We start from the raw sequence: 24,044 nt of genomic DNA, 5'->3' as shown, positions 1-24,044 counted from the left end.
CATTCCCCTTTAACGCACACAGGCCAATTGTTGGAGTTGCTATAGCAACTCCAAGCTACCCCCTGGCCCCCCTCCTGCACAGACAAAGGTTTTACACCCGAAAGAAGGGAGCCTCATGCTGTGAGTGTGACTACAGACGGAGCTGTACTGCATAGTGGTTGGGTCATATTCTCCACCCACATTCCTGTGGTTACATCACACACACACACACACACACACACACACACACACACACACACACACACACACACACACACACACTCACACACACTCACACACACAAAACTGTGTTGTGTGAATCACTGTTCATCTTCAAGGAGGTCGCAAGCATGGAGTCAACTGAGGGTTTCGTGAAGTATCAGTTGGGCTTACCCCACATGCACCACTTGATCGCGGTGCTCTGTGTTGTTGCCGTTGTTTATAAGCTGACAATCTTGCTCGCCCAAAGAAGAGCTGCGAAGCAAAGTATGGAATTGTTTCCAGGACCACCGTCGCACTGGCTCTTTGGACATCTAAAGGAGGTAACGTGTATAATGACTGCTCAGTGACGCAGAAGCAAGTGCAAGAAACAAGTAATAATAATAATAATGTATTAATAATAATAGAATCAGAAACAGGTTCATTGTCAAGTAGGTTAACACATTCAAGGAATGTGCCTTTGTGTGCATGGTGCAAACATAAACACAGTTAAAGAGGAACAAAAGTAAGAAAAACAACCAAAAAATGAAATAAAAATAATAAAAAAACTATTATTTGCGTTAAGATATAGAACATGATTTACACTCAATCTGGATATACCAAGAAACGTACGTACAATATATTATTGCAAAGTTCTCAGAATAATACAATAAAATATGTGCAGTATTGTTATGGGAAGTGGAAAGCTGTCTAGATAATACGAGAGGTAGCTTGTGAACAAATGTGAAAAATATTAGGAGGGTTCTGCAGAACTGGCAATACAAACACTACATTGAAGTTAACCTTCTTGTGCCACTGGACTTTTTAGATCACAGGAGAAATACCACCTATAACAAAAGTCAGAGTCAGATTGTTTTGAGTTCATATACAAAATACTTGACTGAGCTCCTTGTAGTTTCTGGCATACAATGTATTTCTTATTGAAGTAGGGGAGACCTTTGACAGTTGCAACACTTTGTGCATTTCTCTCAGTTAATCAATGTGTTTGCTAACCACCAGTACCATTTTAAGATGATTAAATGTGACATATAATGTGTTTATTTGCATGGGAGAATAGTAATTTCAGCCGCAGATGTAGAATGTGTCTTCCTGTCCTCACTCTAGCATGTTTCTGATCAGAGGAATAAGAATGAATGCAACCACTGCAAGTCCACTGAGACAAATGTAACATTTGTGATATTGGGCTATAGAAATAAACATTGATTGATTGATTGATTGATTGATGAACCGTCCCTTTTTGCAGCGTCCCCAGTGTTGCAACTGTCAAAGGTCATCCCCAGTCTCATCATGTGCCAACAGACTCAGATTTTCAAAAAGAAAAGCCTGCGAAAAAAGGAAATTCAAAGCGTATTCATATGTTATTATTATTAGGTCCCGAACACGGAGCGCTAGGACCCAACGGCATCCTAGCACGAAGTGCGAGGCACCTATTGTTATTGGTGGAATTATTATTATAGTGCTGGCGTTTCCTCTTTTTGAGGTCTTTAGGATGCTTAAAAAGTTGTATAATTTTGCACGGACGCCAGGACCGGTAAAATATTCAATATTCTGGAGTCAATGGGTTAAATATTCCAACGTGCTCGCTAGCGCCACCTATGAAAAACCCATTTCAGAATACATGTACAAAGTCGCACCGTAACTCCAAATGACCTGAAATTTTGCACACATATCCGGGTGGACCTGCTCTACAAATAATCCTCTTGGAACCCTAAGCTCCGCCTACATTTTATTTTATTTAAATTGGCATAATGTTCAAAACAGTTAAATATTCACTTAAATTTCAATTTTCAGTTTTTCAACACCAATCTTCGTATACAGCATCGGTGGAGGGTCAGACACATTACCCTAGGTCCTAGGGTAATGTGTCTGCTATTGCTGCAGCTACGTCGCTGCTGATTGCTGCTGCCACTGCTGTGTTCACTTGCTATTGCTGCGTTCATGTTCCTGCTGCTGTGTTTCATGTTGCTGCTGCTTGCCTGCCGGTGCTGTCCTTGCAAATGTCTATTGCAATCTCCGACTCTGGAACCAAATTATCATACGCAAGAAACCGTAAGAAATGCCTCATTCCCGAAACACAGGCTAGCTCAGAGCATGGTTCAGAGTGACGCCGCTGGAACGAGCCACAGCTCCCGCACGACACACATTCAGGTGTCCCACTCCCTTCCGTCTTCATCTGGAGTAACTTTTAATATCCTTTGGGCCAGAGGAAGTCTTGAGTTCTACGCCAGCTCCGGTAACAACCCCTCTCTTGTGTGTCAGCTAAGAGTCGCACTGTCTCTCGGTCGGTGGGTATTTAAACACCAAAAAAGGCAGGAGCAAGCTGACTCCGGCATTCCCAAAGTACCTGCCATCCTGTCCTACCTTCTCGAAGTAAAATCAGCGCTTGAAGCCTTTAATTGCACGATATATTCCCGTGAACAAACTCGTAAACAAATGTTTCTACTTCCGCGTTCAACCACGTTGTGCCGCTGACGTCACACTCCAGAGGATTCTGGGAATTGGAGTCCCAGATCCAGCCACGAGTTCTAGCTTCCTGCCCCCTGCAGCAGCAGTTCCTTAGGAATCGAATCTTGGCAGGTATATACACTGAACAAAAATATAAACGCAACACTTTTGTTTTTGCTCCCATTTTTCATGAGATGAACTCAAAGATCTAAAACATTTTCTATATACACAAAATAACCATTTCTCTCAAATATTGTTCACAAATCTGAAGAAATCTGTGATAGTGAGCACTTCTCCTTTGCCGAGATAATCCATCCCACCTCACAGGTGTGGCATATCAAGATGCTGATTAGACAGCATGATTATTGCACAGGTGTGCCTTAGGCTGGCCACAATAAAAGGCCACTCTGAAACGTGCATTTTTGCTTTATTGGGGGGATCTGGGGGGGTCCGAAAACCAGTCAGTATCTGGTGTGAGGGTTAGGGGTAGGGTTAGGGTTAGGGTAATGTTGTGAATCGAGTGGCCTGTGTTCGTCGTCCATAACATACGCCTGCCCATACCATAACCCCACCACCACCATGGGCCACTCGATTCACAACATTACCCTAACCTTTCAGAGTAGCCTTTTATTGTGGCCAGCCTAAGGCACACCTGTGCAATAATCATGCTGTCTAATCAGCATCTTGATATGCCACACCTGTGAGGTGGGACGGATTATCTCGGCAAAGGAGAAGTGCTCACTATCACAGATTTTTTCAGATTTGTGAACAATATTTGAGAGAAATGGTTATTTTGTGTATATAGAAAATGTTTTAGATCTTTGAGTTCATCTCATGAAAAATGGGAGCAAAAACAAAAGTGTTGCGTTTATATTTTTGTTCAGTGTATAATACTATTCTGCATAAGCAATGTTTTATTATGGAAATATTTGGCCTGCAGTAAGTCATATTTGAGGCAATTATACAGAAGTTGTATGTGTATAAGTATTTATACTAGGCCTACTATAAATCAATGAAATTAAAAACGGAAATAAATTAATAATTTCCATCACGTGAATATGAAGGGAAGCTCGATACATTTTTGACCATCATTTTAGACTTCAATCTCCTACAGTGTCTTTTCTATGAATACCATGAATCATTCTCTGCCAAGCGGCCATGTACATTTAATCACCTACCAAAGAAGAGTTTTTCCTTACAGGAATTAAGCTCTACCTGCAATATCTGCCCCTCGCTGGGTGTGCCTCAGGAGGCTTCATGCTGCAAATCGTTTCCAAGCTCTTTCTAATCACAGATGTTCGTCAAATGACCTTATCACAGGCTTAAATCAAGGTTTCTTAGCAGGTTATGCTGGCTCCCAGGGACCCATGTCTGTTGAAACCTGCACTCAAGACTGAAGTTTGCACTGAAGGAGCCAGGAGTATTACAAGTGCTGCTATTTAAACGTTTAAAAACACGACAGGCCCCTAGCCTAGTGCTAGGAGGAATTATTCTAGCAACGTTTCTTTATTGAGCCGTTAGTTCCTCACGATTATTCTGTTAAGAGTATTATTAACTACTAAAGATTTTTCCCGTTTCTTTGCTCTGTAGATGACATGGCAGGGAAAGCATACATCCCATATGCCTTCTGTGGCATATATATTTTTAGGTTTTACAATCAAATGTGCATTTGGTTTCCATAGTAGCCCACGTTTCTTTGACACCTCATCAGAAGCAGTATGCTGGATTCTCTGCAACACCTGCAAGCACCCCTTGGTGTCCATCTTTTAACCATTTCCTAGTTAACTTTCCCAGATAAAACTTTTCAACAGCTAGGCCTACCTCTTTCAGAACAGGAACTGGAAGCCCTTCCACACGTCTAGAATTATCGGTATCATTCTCGATAGTGTGCTGATGCAAGCTTCACTGCCACCAGACAAGCTGTCCCGCATCAGAACAGCCATAATTACAATTCATGTTATTTATTTAGCGCCTTTCCAAATGTTCAAAGTGCTCTACGTTATACTACATATTAGACTTGTAATACATTCAATACTGATTACTGCCTTCAATTATGGTCTCCCACTGGTAGTCTCTCTAAAAGAGATGTTTTATATTTATAAGGAACAAGCGCTAGCCTTTCTGTCCAAACCTTAAGGCACCATAGTCTTAGGTCACGTTCACACCTGCTTGGTTAGTACTATTGAATCGGTCCTGTAGCGTTAACCCCTTGATGCGGTTCGTTGGATTGGTGTGGAAGCAGTCCGATACCTCTGCTCCGCCTAAAAGAGGTGGTCTCGAGTCGCTCGCTAGTAAACTCTGGAGAGGTTCATTGCTGGTGTGACGTAGTCCGCATCAAAACATGGGAAACAACTATTTGCCCGTCATCGCTTGTTTTGCTATCTATGCTGTGTGCAACATCCAGTAACCTATAGGGTCATGCATTCATTCTGGTGACTGCTTACCTCACTGGTCCCCTGTGTACAGAGAAAAGGCAGTGGTACAATCTCATCAGAGCCACCTGTCATCGGTGAAACCTCCTCACTGCATAACGTCTCATTATGTGTTATAATGTTTTTAATGCACGTTGTCCGATTTATAATCCTATGCGCCGGCCGCAGAGTCTGTTGATGTACTCTCCAGATTAACAGCAGTATGAAAATAACCTGCCAATGCTCCATGATGCAGGCTACTGTAGGAATTGCTGGGATCTGCATTTTATCCGCTTGATGTCCCGCCAATTGTTGAAACTGCAAATGAAACGATATAATACACTTGCGTCTGGTGTAAAGACGCGGACTATTCGGCATGAATGCAATCTTAGAGATGGCTATTGCTCAGATCTTTGGTCCTTAGCCCCTCTGCGACGAGTGGAATGTTATGTTCATTCTTTTATAATGACCTTGCAGTGTCCTCAGATCCTCTCTAGTTACTTACAGATGCTGCGCCTTCTGCTGGTTCGGGGGATTTCACAATGAGTGGTTTGCCCCACCAGCTTGCCATGCCCTTCATTCAACCAAATGACTCTGGATCTACACGTCAAGCCCTCAAGGATTTCCCATATTCTGCCTCCAACCAAGAGCATGATTCAAAGCATACAATTCAGCTTGGTACTTTATCTTCTTCTGTCCCAACCTCCTCTGTGTACTTATGCAATATATATAATAGTTGTTCATGCATTAATTGTATTTTCATTCAATCCTGCAATCTTCAAGTGCTAAGTATTAAGCCACGCTAGAGTTCATTAATTTGCTCCTCAAGGGCCTTAAGCAGGCACGTCCTCCACACAATGATAAAGACTGCCTCTTAACTTTGCACCCGTGCAAAGGTTAATGTATAAGTTCAGGCAAAGGGGTTTCACTATACATTGATAAACGTCAGATGCAGTTGTTACAGCTTTCTATTGGTTTCTCAGGTGGTGAATATACACAGACCTCTCACCTTTTAATCCTCAGCATAATCTCTCCCTTACTGAATTAACTTTGGAGATCAAATATACACACTGTTTTGAAACATTCAATGTCTGACAGTTCTGTTTGGGGAGTCAAGGAACCACGAATAATCATTGCTAAAACTAACACTGTTTTCTTTGTCCTTTATCTTCCATGCTGAACTTCTCGCATCATTGCCCTCTGACACATGGGTCGGCACCCATGTTTATTCGATGGCTGCAAACCCAACGACGAGGGTTCTCCTCCAAGCTGCGTGATCTCTGCCTAAGCTGCGACCTGCCCCCAGATCGTTATTCCCACTGTTTAAGAATCTGCACAGCCACAACCGCAGCTCTATATCCGACTACCTCAACCCTGAGTATCCTGGGCCGTCGGTCATCTTCTGCCCACCAGCGCTATATCATGCCTCACATGAATGAGATCCTTTCAGCACAAACAACCATGAGGCAAGGCAAGGCAAGGCAAGGCAAGGCAAGGCAAGGCAAGGCAAGGCAAGGCAAGGCAAGGCAAGGCAAGGCAAGGCAAGGCAAGGCAAGGCAAGGCAAGGCAAGGCAAGGCAAGGCAAGGCAAGGCAAGGCAAGGCAAGGCAAGGCAAGGCAAGGCAAGGCAAGGCAAGGCAAGGCAAGGCAAGGCAAGGCAAGGCAAGGCAAGGCAAGGCAAGGCAAGGCAAGGCAAGGCAAGGCAAGTTTATTTATATAGCACTTTTCAACACAAGGCAATTCAAAGTGCTTTACAAAAAATGAAAGAGATTAAGAAAAATGAGCTCTTGCATTACTCGATGATGAGTAAACGTTCAAAGATGTATATCTGTAGAATTCAGTTTTTGCATACCAGGTGGTTGCTGGGTTAGATTATATTTATTTCATTATAGTATATTCCCATCATAGCTGCATGCTTGGTGGGGAAATCTCATTGTCGCTGCCTCAAAGACCTAGACACAGCAGTCTTGATAGGTAGTATATTCCCCTCAAAGCCGCGGTGCTGGTGGGGGGTCGGCACTGGTCACTTCCAGGCCTACACATAGCAGTCTCTCTAGGTAGTATATTCCCCTCAAAGCCGTGGTGCTTAAGGGGAATGGCTTTTCGGGCTGTTCCCGGGCCTTCACATAGCAGTCACTAGGTAGTATATATAGGTAGTATATTCCTCTCAAAGCCGCTGTGCTCAGGGAAGAATCGGCTCTGGGCTATTCCTCAGGCCTACACATAGCAGTCACTAGGTAGGCTAGTATATTCCCCTTAAAGCTGCGGTGCTTAAGGGGGATGGCTTTTCGGGCTGTTCCCGGGCCTTCACATAGCAGTCACTAGGTAGTATATTCCCCTCAAAGCCGTGGTGCTTAAGGGGGATGGCTTTTCGGGCTGTTCCCGGGCCTTCACATAGCAGTTTCATTAGGTAGCATATATAGGTAGTATATTCCTCTCAAAGCCACTGTGCTCAGGGAAGAATCGGCTCTGGGCTATTCCTGAGGCCTACACATAGCAGTCTCAATTAGTAGTATATTCCCCTTAAAGCCGTTGTGCTTAGGGGGAATGGCCACATGGCAGCTCGCTAGGCCCTCTACTTATCAGCCCTCTACTTGCCACTCTACAACCAACCAAACAGAGTCTCCTTAATATGCCGCTCTATTTAACCTGCCAGATCTCTCTCTATGCATTGCTTGCTGCTGCTATTGCTGCAGCTACCTCTACGTCGCTGCTGCTTGCCTGCCCCACCACCACCCCAGCTTCCACCCCAGCTTCCACCTGTAGGCTCGGGGGTTAGTTATTTAATCATCACTCATCGTGCTATGTATATCTATGGAGTGATGATGCCCGAGCCTAGTCGCCAAACTCAACTATATGCTGCTTCTAATAAACATGTTAAAGGAACACGTGAGTTGTCTGACTGAACTATAATTGTTTCACATTTCAAGTAATAACAAAAAAAATCATACGTTTTGGTCACATTTGACCCAGACACATTACAAAGTTAATTTAAATGAATACAAAAATAACTGTCAAACCCTGCACAGACCCATAACAAGAGATAAGGGTAACTAACTAACTTTTTATTGAGTTCATGTGTGAAAAGCTTGATTCACATTTGTATGTTGATCCAAACATACTGAGCACACAGGTCGCTACTTTCTGAACGTTAGGGAACTGCTGTTTGTTGACGTCATTCCAAAACTTCTCTGGCCCGTTAGTGCGCTGCTCTTGTGCCATGGTTACGGATGAATGCATGTCAATAAGTCCCAGTGTAAATTTCCCCTCGTCGATGGAGGGGACCATTTCCTTTGCTCTGGTTGATACGTCCCCCTCTATTGCAACAGTGAAGGGGTCTCTGGCAAAGCCCATCACCTCTGTGGGCAGAGCAAGTCCATCCAATCGGCCGGCAAAGTTCTCTTTCAACCTCGCAATGAAATCTGTCATCACATCCGTGATTTGTGCCGGGGATGTGATGTGTTTGTGGAGCGTCGGAAAATGCAGCATCCGACCCGTGCTCAAGTCGGTCGCGAAAAGGTCCAGCTTGACTTGGAATGCGCGCTTCTGCTCCACAAGATCAATGACCGTTTTGTCTCAGTTTACGCTTCAGAGTTGAGAGGGACATGTTTTAGAGTTGCTATCATATGGCCACCGTTACTAGCACCACTAGATGCACTTTCAAAAAACGTGCTGCGTTGTGGTTTGGTGGTTTCTATGCAACGCAGAGTGTTGCGTTCATGGTCTGTACTAGTGTAGGAATTTGGCTACGGGAGGCTGGGCCACTCGGGAGTTGGTTCTGGGCCGCATCTGGCCCGCGGGCCGCCATTTGAATAGGCCTGCCCTAGGAGATGAGTATGTTCAAAGCATAAATATTTCCGCCATGAATTAAAACGTACTCGCAAAAAGGCGGGGCTTATAAAGAAATGCTCATAACTCATCAACAATGTATCCATTCACCACAGATTTTGGTGGAAAGGTTCAGTCTGTCTTGGGAAATAGGCACACCGAATAATTTTCATTTAGAACTATAGGGGGCGCCAAAAACACCACCAATTTATAACTCAAGAGCGGATAGACGAATTTTTTTTTAATTTTTTACACATACTCTCGGGGTGACTACAAACTCAGATTTAAAGTGTCGCAACAAATTCAGAATGTGGGCGTGGCCTATACGTTATTTTAAAATTGCGATAGCATAAAATGAGCTTCGGACGCAAAACTTGGGACACACGTCAGAGCCCAAGACTTTTTCGAGAATGTAAAAAAAAAACCGTACATTTTCAAAAAAACTGCTCACTAGCGCCCCCTATTGTGTGGTAGTCACATATAGTTTCTCAGAACTTCACGAATTTTGGCACAGACATTCCTCATGGAATTGCGGACATATTTGTATATAGATTCCATTAGCCCTGCCCCCCAGGAAGTCGGCCATTTTGAAAGATGTGTGGTTTTCAGCCATTTTAAGCACATTCTTGCAAACTCCTCCTAGCGGAATGATCGGAAAAATTCCAATCCAAGACACGTTCAGCCCCTATGCAATATGTGACCCGCTCTATCGAAATCAGTCGGAAGTCGCAACGGCTCATTTCAAAAATAAATGTGGATTTACGTAAAAAACTATTTTTTCGGGGTTCGGGTGTTTTGTTTGATTTTAAACAAACAAAGTCTTGGCTTTCAGAATATGAAACTTGTATTTCCAAAATCACACGATAAATACATTTTTGAAGCTTGTAAAGGGACGAAGACAGGCACCTCTCACTCGCAATCTGCTCTTCCGCAGCGCCGCCCCCCTCCCTCCGGCTGAAATTATGAATGTAAGAGTATAGTAATCATAGATAACACGGCGGGGTCCGTTACAGTTTGTTTTCATCTGATTTCAATTAAACAAAGTCTTGGCTTTCAGAATATTAAACTTGTTTCGGCAAATTCAGATAATAAATACAACTTTGAAGCTTGTAACGGCATAATTACAAGCGGAGAACGGAGTAACTTAACGTCACTGCAGGCATAACAACAGCCGGTGTTTCTCGTGAGTGTTTTCCCCGGGAAACAAACACAATACACACAAACGCAAAATTACACAAACACACACACACACACACAAACGTATACACACACACTCGCGAGCTTCCCCTCCAAATGAAAATATATTCCCTCCGTAATATTTTGATCATTTGCTCCGCTAATAATCAATCAGATCGATGGATTCCAGAGAAGAGGAAACTTTGAAGGCCTTTTTCTCAAAATGATGACTCGGTGACAGTCATTATATAATGTGACGTATTTCGATTAATATTTGGAGTACAAAAACAATCCTGATATCATTAGAAAGCTATGAATATCCTCTTTCCAACAGTGTATACAACTCAAAATGTGTTTTCGGGTCAATGCGACTGATTTCGATGGAGCAGGTCACATATGATACTTAATTGAGAAGAAAATGTTTGATAGCTCAATCGTGGAGGTTGTAAGCTAACAGCGAATACACCATTTTTGACGATTTACATGTCGCAAATTAGTCCAAACTACTCGGATATAGTTATTCCGATATTCACGAAACACTGTATACACATTGATATTATGATTGCACACATATTTCAAATTGCCTTCCATTAGCCCCGCCCCCCAAAAAGTCGGCCATTTTGAAATATGTGCGTTTTTCAGCCATTTTAAGCACGTTCTTGCGCACTCCTCCTAGGGGAATGATCGGAAAAATTCCAATGCAGGACAGGTATAGCCCCTATCCAATATGATACTTAATTGCGGAGCACATTTTTGAAAAATCACTCGTGGAGGTTGTAAGCTAACAGCGAATACACAATTTTTGACGATTTACATGGCGCAAATTGCTCCAAACTGCTCGCATATAGTTTTTCCGATATTCACGAAACGCTGTATACACATTACTATTATGATTGCACACATATTTCAAATTGCCTTCCATTAGCCCCGCCCCCCAGGAAGTCGGCCATTTTGAAAAATGTGCGTTTTTCATGCATTTTAAGCACATTATTGCAAACTCCTCCTAGGGGAATGATCGGAAAAATTCAAATCCAGCACAAGTTCAGCCCCTATCCAATATGATGCTAAATTGAGAAGAACATTTTTGATAGCTCAATCATGGAGGTCGTAAGCTAACAGCGAATACACCATTTTTTACGATTTACATGTCACAAATGACTCCAAATGACTCCAAACTACTCGCGTATACTTTTTCCAATATTCACGAAACGCTGTATACATATTGCTATTATGATTGCACACATATTTCAAATTGCCTTCCATTAGCCCCGCCCCCCAGAAAGTCGGCCATTTTGACAAATGTGCGTTTCTCATGCATTTTAAGGACATTTCTGCAAACTCCTCATAGGGGAATGATCGAAAAAATTCCAATCCAGGACAAATTCAGCGCATATCCAATGTCATTCTACATTGAGAAGGAATAGTTCTTCGCTCAAACGGGGAGCTCGTAGGCTAACGGAGAATGTACCATTTTTGACCAATTATATGTCAGATAAGCTACTGAGACCTGTCTGTCTGCCTGGCACATCAACACACACACACACACACACACACACACACACACACACACACACACACACACACACACACACACAAACAGACACACACACACACCTACTGTTAGTCCAACAACGCCCTTTGCTGGCGGCATATTCATTACAACAGACACATACACATACACTCCCTAACTCTACTCTTTATTTGTAGATATCTCCTAAAGCCTACAAATAAAGTGTGAAATGTAGGCTTGTTACATTTATTATTGAGCGATATATATTATACACACTGTTCTGCTTTCTGCACTGACCTCAGCAGCTGTTCTCACTGTAAACATTGCGTCACAATGAAAGCAGTTGTATTGAAAAAAACATAGCCTAACATCCAGGGGAGATGTGATTAGTGAGTAAACAAACGGTAAACGGCAGAAAGTCTGATGCACATTTGATCATCTCAAATAGCTTATAATCACAACGGTAACAATTTGCAGAGCTGTGCTTCGTTGACAGAAGTCCAGCCATGCGTCACACCTCTTTTAAACATCACTGTTGGCTGAAATCGTCTCCGGAGAATACTTCAGTGTACCCTCGGTTATAGCTCCTCCAGAGAGACTCCTCTCTCCGCTCTCCTCTACATCTTTGTGTCCTCGGTTACGGCTCCTCCAGACAGCTTCCTCGATAATCGATCCTCGACGTCTGGGACGCGAAAATTATAGAAATGAGAAACGGCTCATTTCCCAGGACTCGCGCGCGTCTACTTAACGCCGGGACGACCGGCTGCCCTCCCCGACAGGCGCACGGACGCGAGGGCCCGCTCATCACTGCGCGCACAAGTGCGACCGCAGTTTTAATTATTATTGGTGTTATTTAATTTGGGTTGTCCCTGATTTGAACTTCTTTACATTTATTTAAGTAACAATTTGGATGCAATTAAGGCTTAAACTTAGAAGTTGAGTATTAGTTTATAGAGCATCACAACTCAGGGGATAACTTTGTCCTCTTCAGGCTCCAGCATATTGGTTAAGCTTAACCTATGTTTTTATGTTTTTACTTTCAGTTTAAACAGGATGGGTCGGACTTGAAAAAGATTGTGAAATGGGGACAGCAGTACCCTTATGCTTTCCCGATGTGGTTTGGTCCCCTTGCTTGTTTCCTCAGCATTCACCATCCAGACTATGTGAAAACTATATTGACATCTACAGGTGTGTGAGCCATTGTTTTATATCTTTACTAGGGATGTAACGATATACCGAATATCGCGGTAAATAAACGTCCCAATACCGTCGTGAGACTGACAAAATCTACCGCGATATTGCCGCAAAAAAACATTTTAAACACTTTTTTTTGTTTTAAACCTTTATTTAACCAGGTGGTCCCATTGAGATCATCGATCTCTTTTTCAAGAGAGACCTGTCCAACATGGCAGCAAGTAGGTTACAACATGAACATAAAACAACAGAACACAAAAGGACATCGTATTTACTACATTTACACACCTAGAGACATTGACAAGTAGGCCTACCAACAGTATATTTATATCTCTGTCAATAAGCCTCACCTTCTGGGCAACAACTGTATTGTTTTTGAAGTGGTGGGTGGAGAGACAATGCACAGTTTGACCCACTGCTGTCACCCATGGCCAAAGCATATCTCTCCGTCCCACTGAGGTGGCGTTAGACTTTTTCGCTGTCCGTCATTTTGACAGACAGGATCGTAAAATGTCCGTCATATCCCTTATTACCCGTCGGGTCTGAACAGTTCACGAGAGAGCACGCTCGTGAACTGTCAACGGGGGGGGGCGGTGTTATGCCGTGTGTGCATGCACCTCGCCGGAGCGTGCACAGCGTAAAACAAAACCTCCCAGACATGTGTTGATCTGTACGGCAAAGTACGGTTTGGAAACTATATCATTTCCTTTTGGAGGGCATGCATAACACGGCATAACACCAGAGCCTCGCTGCGGGGAAACGTTGGCGCTGTTCCGAGTTTATTCTAATCTGTCAAAATGACAGACTGCTTTCAGATTTTTCGGTCATTGTTAAATAAAATATTCGGTTAACGCGACCACTGCTGTCCCCGCAACATCAGTACCAAGCGAGAGAGTTTTTTCCAGAGCAGGGGATATTGTAAATGCCCAAAATTCCCAGTTTATAAATACCTGGAAATGTGGACATTCTCATATTCCTAAAAACCTGTCTGATGATGCTGAGTGAGTGACTAGTGAGTTTGAGTTGAGTTACTTGAAAAACTAAAGTGAAACTTGATTTATTTGTTTGCAGGGTCTGATTATTAAATGTCCTTGTTTATTTGTGAGATGCAGTGGCACAAAGAAAATGCCTACTTTGTTTGGTAGTACTATAGGTACAAAAACACTGGTTTTCTTGTTCCAGTTTGTTACTGTCACTTTGTTTTTGACACTTTAAAATACTGCTATCCTACTAAAATGCTTTTTTTCTTTATTATTCAATATCGCGATAAATACCGTACCGTGGACTTGTTATCGCGATATTATCGTACCGTGAGTTTTTGGTATTGTTACATCCCTAATCTTTACTGAAGTCATAAACCTTAACAATGTAGCCGTTAAGTTAAATTCATCTTTTGACAATGCTTTTTACTACGTCGTATACATGTAGACTCATATTGGTTTATTATCTGCATTTCAATAAACAAAGGTCAATGTAACATAATCTGTAATTGTTTGTTTCATAACAGAGCCAAAAGATAATATGGCATATACTTTTGTTAAGCCTTGGATTGGTAAGATTGCTTTTACTTTCTCCTACAGCATATTTTGGCTTACTGCACAGTATTTCCTGTTAAGCTGCTTGCCTCGCTGACACATACTGCCTCTGTCTTCAGGTGATGGCTTATTGGTGTCTGAAGGTCAGAAGTGGTTTCGCCACAGAAGGCTCTTGACCCCAGGTTTCCATTATGAAGTTTTGAAACCCTACGTAAATATGATGTCAGACTCTGTTAAAACTATGCTGGTACGTTAATGACAGTCTTTTTGTTCATAAAATCAGTGTATGTTTTTTTGCCAAGTTGCATTTCACATATTGTACAAGGAAAATGCTTTTGTGTAAAGTGCTATAATAAGTAGTCAATTGTGAAGTGATGTGGAGGAAATATAGGCTTAGGCTTTCCAGATGCTGCAGCTATTTTGTGTCAAAGTTGTTCCAGCTAAGTTTGTTGAAGGTTTTTCCACGTCCTGCTGAGACCTCACATCTGTTCTTTCACTGTTGCCAGGACAAATGGGAGAGTTATGCAAAAACCAATGAGTCCTTTGAATTGTTTAACCACGTGAGCCTTATGACACTGGACAGCATCATGAAGTGTGCGTTCAGCTACAACAGCAACTGTCAGACCGAGAGGCGAGTCCATACAAATGTTTTCCCGCCATTCACAATTACAGGTTTATGTTCTCAGTTGTCTGAACTGTTTGTCTACGTTCTTATTTCAGCGGAACAAATGAATACATCAAGGCAGTCTATGAGCTCAGTAATTTGATTAATCTGCGGTTCAGGACGTTTCCATACCACAATGACCTCATTTTCTACCTCAGCCCACATGGCTTCAGACTAAGAAAAGCATGCAAGGTGGCTCACAGTCACACAGGTAAGATGTTCACAGATATTACCTTCATCATGACAATCTAAAACTGAATTTAGCTTGCCCATACATCGAAATTGTATAGGCTCTAAACTGTAGGTTTATGGTTGCTGCATTTGAAGAGTTACTGGGGATATGCTCATTCATTATTCTCTTATTTTGAAGGGGAAGTCATACGAAAGAGGAAAGAAGCACTCAAGGAGGAGAACGAGCTGGATCGCGTACAGGGAAAGAGAAACGTGGACTTTCTGGACATCCTTCTCTTAGCGAGAGTATGTTATGTCTTATGTGCCATGTATTGAATTCACAAAATGAGACACTTCTGATCAATGAAAAAAACAACATACGTAAAAACTGCAATTGTCAAAGCAGTAAGCTCTCTATAGAGATAATGAATTAATAATCGTGATCATTTTAGTAATGAGATATTTAAAGCATGAACAGCCTTAAGTTGCCGCACATTAAAAAAGCGTAGTTGTGTCATGTTTATAACCTGAGATGATGCAAATATTATACTGTATGTGCTTAACCTGGAAGGGGCAAAAAACTAGGGCAAAAGTTTTTTCGAAAGAGCATTGATATGCTGAGCATGAGGCCACTGGTCAAAGGCCACTGGTACAAAGGCAACAGTCTGGTTATTTTACTGTTATGAGGGACTCTTGAGCAGCAACGTAAAAGTTATACATTCCTGTAGTGCACATATAATCAATATAATAAGCGAATCAAGGACACCTCTGTAACTCAGTAACTAACATGGCAATGATTCCTTTCTTTCCAAACAGAGTTGATCTGTAAAAGGAGCCAACAGACATTAGCTGTTTCTGTGCCAATTCCAATAGGCCTACAATTTGTACGGTTTTTAATTGGAGTAGTAGTGTCACATTAAGACATATGTTGATTACTCATGTTTTAAGTTTGCCTTTTATTTAAGGATGAGAACAAACAGGGTATGTCAGATGAAGATATACAAGCAGAAGTGGACACCTTCATGTTTGAGGGCCATGACACTACAGCCAGTGCCATGTCCTTCATCCTCTACTCTCTGGCCTGCCACCCAGAGTACCAGAAGATGTGCCGGGATGAGGTCCTTCAAGCCCTGGATGGCAAGGACACCATGGAGTGGTAGGCTTACATTTGAAAACAATGCAAATGTATCTCAGTGCTGCCAATTGTTGAACTAACACTTGTCTGTTTACTTTTTAGGGAGGATCTCAGTAAAATTCCATACACTACAATGTTCATAAAAGAGTCCCTCCGCCTTTACCCTCCGGTACCAGGAATGTCCAGAATCACCACCAAGACCATTACGTTTTTTGATGGAAGAACTTTGCCTGCAGGTTTGGCTTTAATGGTTATTTGCAGATGAATGTGAATAAAACACCATACAGTTGCATGCATCAAACGTGTATACCCTTTGGTAAAGGTTAACTTTTTAGTTAAGGATTAACAGTTATTTTTATTGAGTCAAGCTTGCACAAATGAACCTGTTAACCTTCATGGTTTGAATTATAGCAGCAGGTTTGCAAAATTGTCTCAAACATAATATATGAATTGTTTTCCCCATTACAAATACATTTTTGTTTTGCTCTTATTTGTAGGGAGTCATATTGGAACAAGTGTGTATTCGCTTCACAGGAATGCAACTGTCTGGGAAAACCCTGAAGTAAGTAAAGAAGATCATTCTGTGATCAAATGTGTAAGCTCACATGTGCCCATAAAAGTAAACCTATGATACTTGTACATAAAATGTTTTTAAATAATTTTTTTCATTTTCATGTAATCGTTTATTTGAATAGGGACAATGCACATTAATGAACACTTTAGACAAATAATGCTTCAAGTGTAAATATGCCACATTTTAGCTTTGAGCTAATTTCCATCCATAGTCCCTGACATACAAGATATAAGAACATGACATTTGTAAACATAGCAACACATAAATACATGATATGCAAAAGAGCAAGAGCAGCACACACAAGTATTTACCACATGGCAGTATACTATAGCAGCAACGACATATTAAAGGTGGGGTAGGTAAGTTTGAGAAACCGGCTCGAGATACACTTTTTGTTATATTCCACGGAATGCTCTTAACATCCCGATAGCAATGAATATCTGAAGTGCTTTGACAAGAAATCCATAAAGAAATGTCATCAGTGGAAGCCGTGGTACTGTAAAAAGCACGACCAATCATCTGAGCCGGCCCGGCTAAAATAACTGGATGGCCTACCTGCCTGTCAGCCTTCCATCTGTGCACAAACTGATCTCGTGCCCTCATTGGTCATTGGCGTGTTCGTGTGTGTTGGAGGAGAGGCTCTGTGAGGAAGTGGCAGATTTTTTCCAGTTGTGTATTTTCAAATTCTAGCGCACTCGAGCTGGTTTCTCCAAAATTACCTACCCCACTTTTAAGTGCAAGAGATTGTGATTAATGCCACACTGGTGTTTGTTTTTCCATCTTGTGTCAACCCAGGTCTTTGACCCACTGCGTTTTCTCCCGGAGAATGTTTCCAAGAGGTCTCCTCACGCATTCGTGCCCTTCTCTGCTGGGCCAAGGTTTGTCCTCATATGATACCGTGTGACTAGCTCACTAAAAATATGGCTACAGCTAAGTTTACATTACAATACAATAGCCCTGCAGTAAAAAACACATTTGGCAAACACGAAAGGCTTACTGAAAGGCTGTTGCCATATCTTCTTGTCCAACCTATTCCAATATTATGTAAATCAAAAATATATATATCATTTGGTATTGACTGTTCATCTGATTTACATAACCTTAAGTGCTGTCTTCCTATATGATGTTACTTTAAAGCTTAATTTGTCCCCATATTCCTCTCATTGGTGCTGTTTTTCTCTCTCAGAAACTGCATTGGTCAGAACTTTGCCATGAACGAGCTGAAAGTGTCAACAGCGCTGACACTGAAGAGATACCATCTGATCGAGGACCCGACGCAAACACCACAGATAGTTCCTCGACTGGTGCTTCGTTCACTTAATGGCCTCCACATCAAAATAAAACCTGTAGACCCATGAGTGAAAATGGAAATAACTGTTGAAAAAAACCTGGGAAATAAATGACTCATAAGGGAACTTCTTCTATGATTTGACTCAACTTTTAAACTAACAAATAATCACAAACAGATACTAATGAAGTGATTAACTGTTAAGTATTTTATCAAGTGTCTAATGATTATTTACACTGGAACCTGTGTTAATGAGACATTTATCGCACTTTACATATAAAAGGAAGATGACTTTTGTGATCGTCAAAAGGAAAACCTAAGTAACATTTTTGTTTCACCATTTATAAATGCATCTCAACTGGTTTAGCTAAGCTTTGTACAGAGCACCTTGGCATTATGTAAATGTGTTCATGGAAGTGTTAGTGTGACCTTTAACAGGTCAGAGGCACTCTTATTGACATTGCACCCTTGTGCAACATTTCAGTTGATGTAATGTGGTGTAATCGTTCACATTGAATCATTACGTTTTCAAAATCAGCCATGTATTTTGATTCTTTAACTTTCCCGACTCCTCACGTTAAATATTTTTATAATAAAGCACTTTTTCCATTCCATTCATTCTCTTCAAGAATTCATTGTTATACACATTGGATTCTTTAAATTATTTTATTGTTAATAAATAAAATGTTTTATTTTATGCTTTATTATTTATGGAAAGTAGCTGTCAGTAAAAAAAACAGAGAAAGCTATTCAGGCTTTTAGGGTTACATTTTGGCTTGGTGGAAGACTTGATAGCCATAAGGTGTAAACATTATCTTACGGAGCTTTTAAAATGCGTGTTTTCTTAATGGAATTGGATCGATCAGGCTAAACTAACCTGTAGCTGATCCGTCCACGCTCACAACAACGTCATACAGACATAAATAAAGCAGCGACTGTATTCACCATGACATAGACAGTCTGTGTTTTGTATGTGTTTAACTTTTGTCCCGTTTCTGAACAGATATGAGGAGCTGTGAGCTCTGAGTGTGTGCTAACAGCTAACGGCTGATGTGTTGGGCCAATCACGAAGCGTCATTTCTTGACTGGCAGCAAAAACAACCAATCACAGCAGTGCTTCTCTGGCTGGCTCTGTCCAATCACAAACAAGAAGTGTTCTCCCTAAGGAATACCCTTTCCGTCCAATGTGAAATGCTGTGGCGTTTTGTGAAATGCTGTTGTGTTTTGTGAAATGCTGTTGTGTTTTGTGAAATGCTGTTGTGTTTTGTGAAATGCTGTTGTGTTTTCTGAAATGCTGTAGCGTTTTCTGAAATGCTGTGGCGTTTTGTGAAATGCTGTTGTGTTTTGTGAAATGCTGTGGTGTTTTCTGAAATGCTGTAGTGTCTTGCACTTCAGGGCCACCGTAGATATAGGCCTAAAGTATGAAAACGGTAAGCAGTGCAAGTATAGTATAAAATATATAGATATTAATTTCATGATGATAAACATTGTGGAACAATGATGAAAAATGGGAATGGATGTGGCGACGTAAAACTGACACAAAACAACAACAAACTTTTGCCGAGCCAATTGGAGAGTTTCATCAGCAGCACGGGGTAAAAACCACCAATGAGCGCTCAGCTGGAGTCGTTTCCCATCAAGCATTTCGCTTCCGCAGCCCGTGGAGAGGAACTGCGCCGCCTCGCCGCGCCTCGCTCTCAAGGCAATATGGTCTAGCTGCGGCCGCGGCCAGTACACGGCGGTGTCAGTACCAGATATGTTGAGAAGGGTCTAGCTGCGGCCGCGGCCAGTACACGATGGTACACGATGGTACATGACACGCCAACCTGACACGACACTACGGTGGCTGAGAAGGGTCTAGCTGCGGCCGCGAAAAGTTGTACTTCCAAATATGGTCAGAAGAGAGCACGCCCAACACGTGAGGTTTACAGACAACAAACAACATGGCGCACCGAGTACAGGTACTTAACGTATTGTGGTTTTAGATATAATTTAGGGCCGGGACTCGATTAAAAAAATTAATCTAATTAATTAGAGGCTTTGTAATTAATTAATTGAAATTAATCGCATTTTTAATCACATATAAATATTTGACCTGAGAACAGTGAGAAGCAATTTTTTTCACATGGATTTTAGTATACCATTAGGCGCATTCACACCGCAGTACTTTTCCCACAAAGGTTCATGAGAACTTAGTTCATGAGAACTCTTTGAACCTGGGAGTGGATTAGGCAAATGAAGCCGCTGACGTCACTTCTTCTTCTTCTGCTTTGGGTTTACTGGCAGGCCGCAAACCACTTCACGGCGTATACTGCCGCCCAAAGTCCCCGGCCGGAAGTCCCCGGAGTTGGGGACTGGCTTCAGTAGAAGCTGTTGGGACTCCCAGCAGCTTCTACTGAAGCCTTCCGAGTAAATCGCCAGAACGCCGACACCTCCTCATCTCCACCGCTCCCATGTTTTATTTTGTGTTGCCATAAGTTAGTCTCTCTGCGTTTCTGCGCTGGGCTAATGCTAATAATGCTAATGCGAGGATAATAAAATGGCGGCTTCACAAAACTTTTTGGGAGTTTTACGGGGCGTGGTTTGCAATCCGCCCAGCCAATCAGACATATAGCTCTTTTCTCACAAGAGAGCCGCACGAAAGTCCCTGCTCTCTAGCAGCTCTCTAGCAGGGACTTTTGTGGGGGTAAAAAGGTTCTCATGAACTAATTTGAGTACCGGCTCTTTTTGGTGTGAACGCGATAAAAGAGGCTAACGTCCACGCTAGCTTCCACGCTAGCTGCTATATGTTTTGCATTGAGGTGATACTTGAGGCTTGATGTGCTGCGGTGATATGCGAATTCCTTTTTGCATAATTTGCACACAACCGTGCTCTTATCGACGCTTCCATCCGTCCGTTTTTTTAAACAACATTTCCCACTGTTGTTCACTGTGGTTTGTTGTTGTCTGAAGTCATAAACGTTAGTTTTGGTGCTCCAGTATAATCGGTACGCCTGAAACTCATCCAGTGAGAAACGTTCCGCGGTGCAAAAATAAGTGCGATTAAAATGCGTTAATTTTTTTAACGCGTTAATTTTTGTGTAATTAATTAATCTTAATTAACGCGTTAAAGTCCCGGCCCTAATATAATTACATACTATTTAGGTTCTCGTTTGTTTGTCGATGTGGCTGTTTAGCGCAGTGTAATTGTGTTTATTTTGCTATATATATATTATATATATTATATATCTTAGCTTGACATGCTCGACGTTCAGTTAACTTAGCATATATGCTAACTGAACATGCATGTACTCTAATTTTTACAAGAATCTGATTTTATGTCAGTTTTAAATATTAATTGAAAGTGTCTTTCACATTTGAATGTTTTTTATTTAAAACATGTATTAGCTCCTATACTGTAGACACGTAAATATGTATAATTATTATTTTAAGTGTGGTTTAAAGTTAAATGGTATTATTGGGTAGAGCCAAGTAACCCAGGTGGATGCAATCAGGTAATTAGGACAGAGCCTCTGTTTTTAGATGGGGTTTATGCTGTAGGCCTGACATTTAAACTAGCTGAAGGGCTTTCTGTTCGAACCACAGTGAAATCTAGAGGTTGTTTTGTGCATTAAAGGGTTACCTTCTGAAAGTGAGGAAGTATGACCAGCTTTGTCCCATAGGATTATACAGGCCAGTCCATTGCTGCTTGTTTAAGGAGTTAACTATTTCCAATATTAAAGTCACTTAAATTGTATTCTATTTTATTCACCTATAGACAAACAACACAACACTCCGTGATGGAGCACGCCCAGAGCTCAACAAATTGGACTCGGACACCTTCCAGTGTCCATTTTGTGAAAGGACCGGGTCACACCCAGCCGTCACGTGTACATTATGTCTTGCATGTGCTAATACAATTCTCATTACAGTATGCCTGGTATTTTGCCATGGAGGCCAGCTTTGACTTCAGCATTGTAAGTATTAAGGAAAGAGGTCACATTAAAATGCTATAACAAACTTAATGAAAATGGATGCTCTTTCTTTAGCATGACATGTCTCTCCTGAGAAGGTGGTGGTGTGTTATCCTGGTGGAAAACTTTGGACTGGAAGGGTATGCTGCAGTGCTACAAAAACATTTGAATTTGTAATTGTATTATCAAGAAGATTTGGGGGGAACACCTGGCTCTAAAATTCAACCTTCTGGTGAAGAAAATGTGTCTTAATTGCAGGTATGGAAAGAGGTTTGCTCACTATAGTGAGGAAGGCAGGGCGACCCTTAGCGACAATGTCCCACGTACATTCAGGATCAGTCGTAAAAGGACACATGCAAGCAGCACCATGGTCAGTGTATCGCTCAACGTATCTATGACCCTGTGTGCCTGTTTCAGAATGGGTTACTACTCCTAAAACACATACTACATAGAACTTATGGTACATGCAACATTTGTTTTGTGTGGTACTGTGTCATTCTGAATCGAGCCTGGATCATTTTTGGAGGAGTTAAACCGTGCATGTAAAGCACTGTCAAAATAATGGTTGACTGTCTACAGATGCCCCTGGACACTGATGAGGACCACTCCTATAACAAGAGGCCTTACAGCTTCCTTCCTAAAGAGTCGGTTAGTGAATGGACACATTAAAGTGTACAACCCCTGATGCATGTGATTTTATAATATATATTACATATGCGGCCGCAGCTAGACCATATTGGCCGCGGCCAGTACACGGCGGTACACGATGGTACACGACACGCCCACCTGACACTACGGTGGCTGAGAGGCATGGCAGATGAAAAGCGAATTGACGACAACTACGCCGCCTACGGTGGAGACCGTACATGGCTTGTTATTGTAGCATTTTAAGCAACTAAATTAATAACCTATCCGTTTTAAGCAACTATTAGGCGTTTTAAGCCACTATTAGGCAAATAAATTAATAACCTATCCGTTTTAAGCAACTATTAGGCGTACATGGCATGTTATTGTAGCATTTTAAGCAACTAAATTAATAACCTATCCGTTTTAAGCAACTATTAGGCGTACATGGCATGTTATTGTAGCATTTTAAGCAACTAAATTAATAACCTATCCGTTTTAAGCAACTATTAGGCGTTTTAAGCAACTATTAGGCAAATAAATTAATAACCTATCCGTTTTAAGCAACTATTAGGCAAATAAATTAATAACCTATCCGTTTTAAGCAACTATTAGGCAAATAAATTAATAACCTATCCGTTTTAAGCAACTATTAGGCGTTTTAAGCAACTAAATTAATAACCTATCCGTTTTAAGCAACTATTAGGCAAATAAATTAATAACCTATCCGTTTGAGAACCCCTTGGAACCCCTTATCCCATTTTGATGGTTGACATCTCATTTGAACAGTGAAAGCCAGAATATTGTAAAAATGCTTACCAATGATGTATTAATAATGGGATATATATAGCGCCTTTCATGAGACCCAAGGTCCCTTTAAAAAGAAGAACAGGAGTAGAAACAAACATAACAAAAGGCAGTCAGACAAAACAACAAATAGATTTGGGGCCAAAGGCCTTGGCAGACAGATGGGACTTGAGGGCCCTTTTGAAGGCATCAAGCGTGGGGATGTTGCAGATCTCCGCAGGGAGAGCGTTCCAGAGAGTGGGGGACTGCCATACTGAAGGCTCTGTCCCCGAAGGATCGCAGGTTGGTGCGGGGGGGCCAGAGTCTGAAGACCGCAGGTTCCGGGGTAGAGCATGTGGGAATTGTATTGATTGAGCCAGTGTTTCATCGTGTACTTTCAACTGCAGTATATGGTCAGGCAAGTTCAGCATTCACTGTGATGTATATAAAATATGACACTGATACCGTTTTCCTCAATGAACATTTATTGAACAGAACATCAAATGGAAAATCAGAGCTGGTCAACTTAAAAAAATATTGAATAAATAATAAA

General features: G+C 41.7%; 1 protein-coding gene across 2 annotated transcripts; it reads left to right on the top strand.

The window, feature by feature from the left end:
* The first annotated feature begins 226 nt into the window (after positions 1–226).
* On the top strand, positions 227–18,742 carry LOC117557783 (cytochrome P450 4B1-like). 2 transcript variants are annotated; one of them, XM_034233741.1, is made up of 12 exons: positions 227–521; positions 12,611–12,755; positions 14,269–14,313; positions 14,416–14,543; positions 14,803–14,927; positions 15,017–15,171; positions 15,331–15,437; positions 16,097–16,287; positions 16,369–16,502; positions 16,764–16,828; positions 17,636–17,718; positions 18,027–18,742. In XM_034233741.1, exons 1-12 carry the CDS (start codon positions 330–332, stop codon positions 18,196–18,198), a joined length of 1,542 nt encoding a protein of 513 aa, XP_034089632.1. In that variant the 5' UTR covers positions 227–329; the 3' UTR covers positions 18,199–18,742. The 2 variants fall into 2 exon arrangements, with proteins under 2 accessions (XP_034089632.1, XP_034089633.1); XM_034233742.1 differs by lacking the exon at positions 227–521 and adding an exon at positions 566–572.
* The last annotated feature ends 5,302 nt before the right edge of the window (positions 18,743–24,044 follow it).

Source organism: Gymnodraco acuticeps, unplaced genomic scaffold (genome assembly GCF_902827175.1).
Source record: "Gymnodraco acuticeps unplaced genomic scaffold, fGymAcu1.1, whole genome shotgun sequence".
Lineage (NCBI taxonomy): Eukaryota > Metazoa > Chordata > Actinopteri > Perciformes > Bathydraconidae > Gymnodraco > Gymnodraco acuticeps.
Note: the sequence above shows the minus strand (reverse complement) of the source record. Positions and strands in the feature narration are given on the sequence as shown.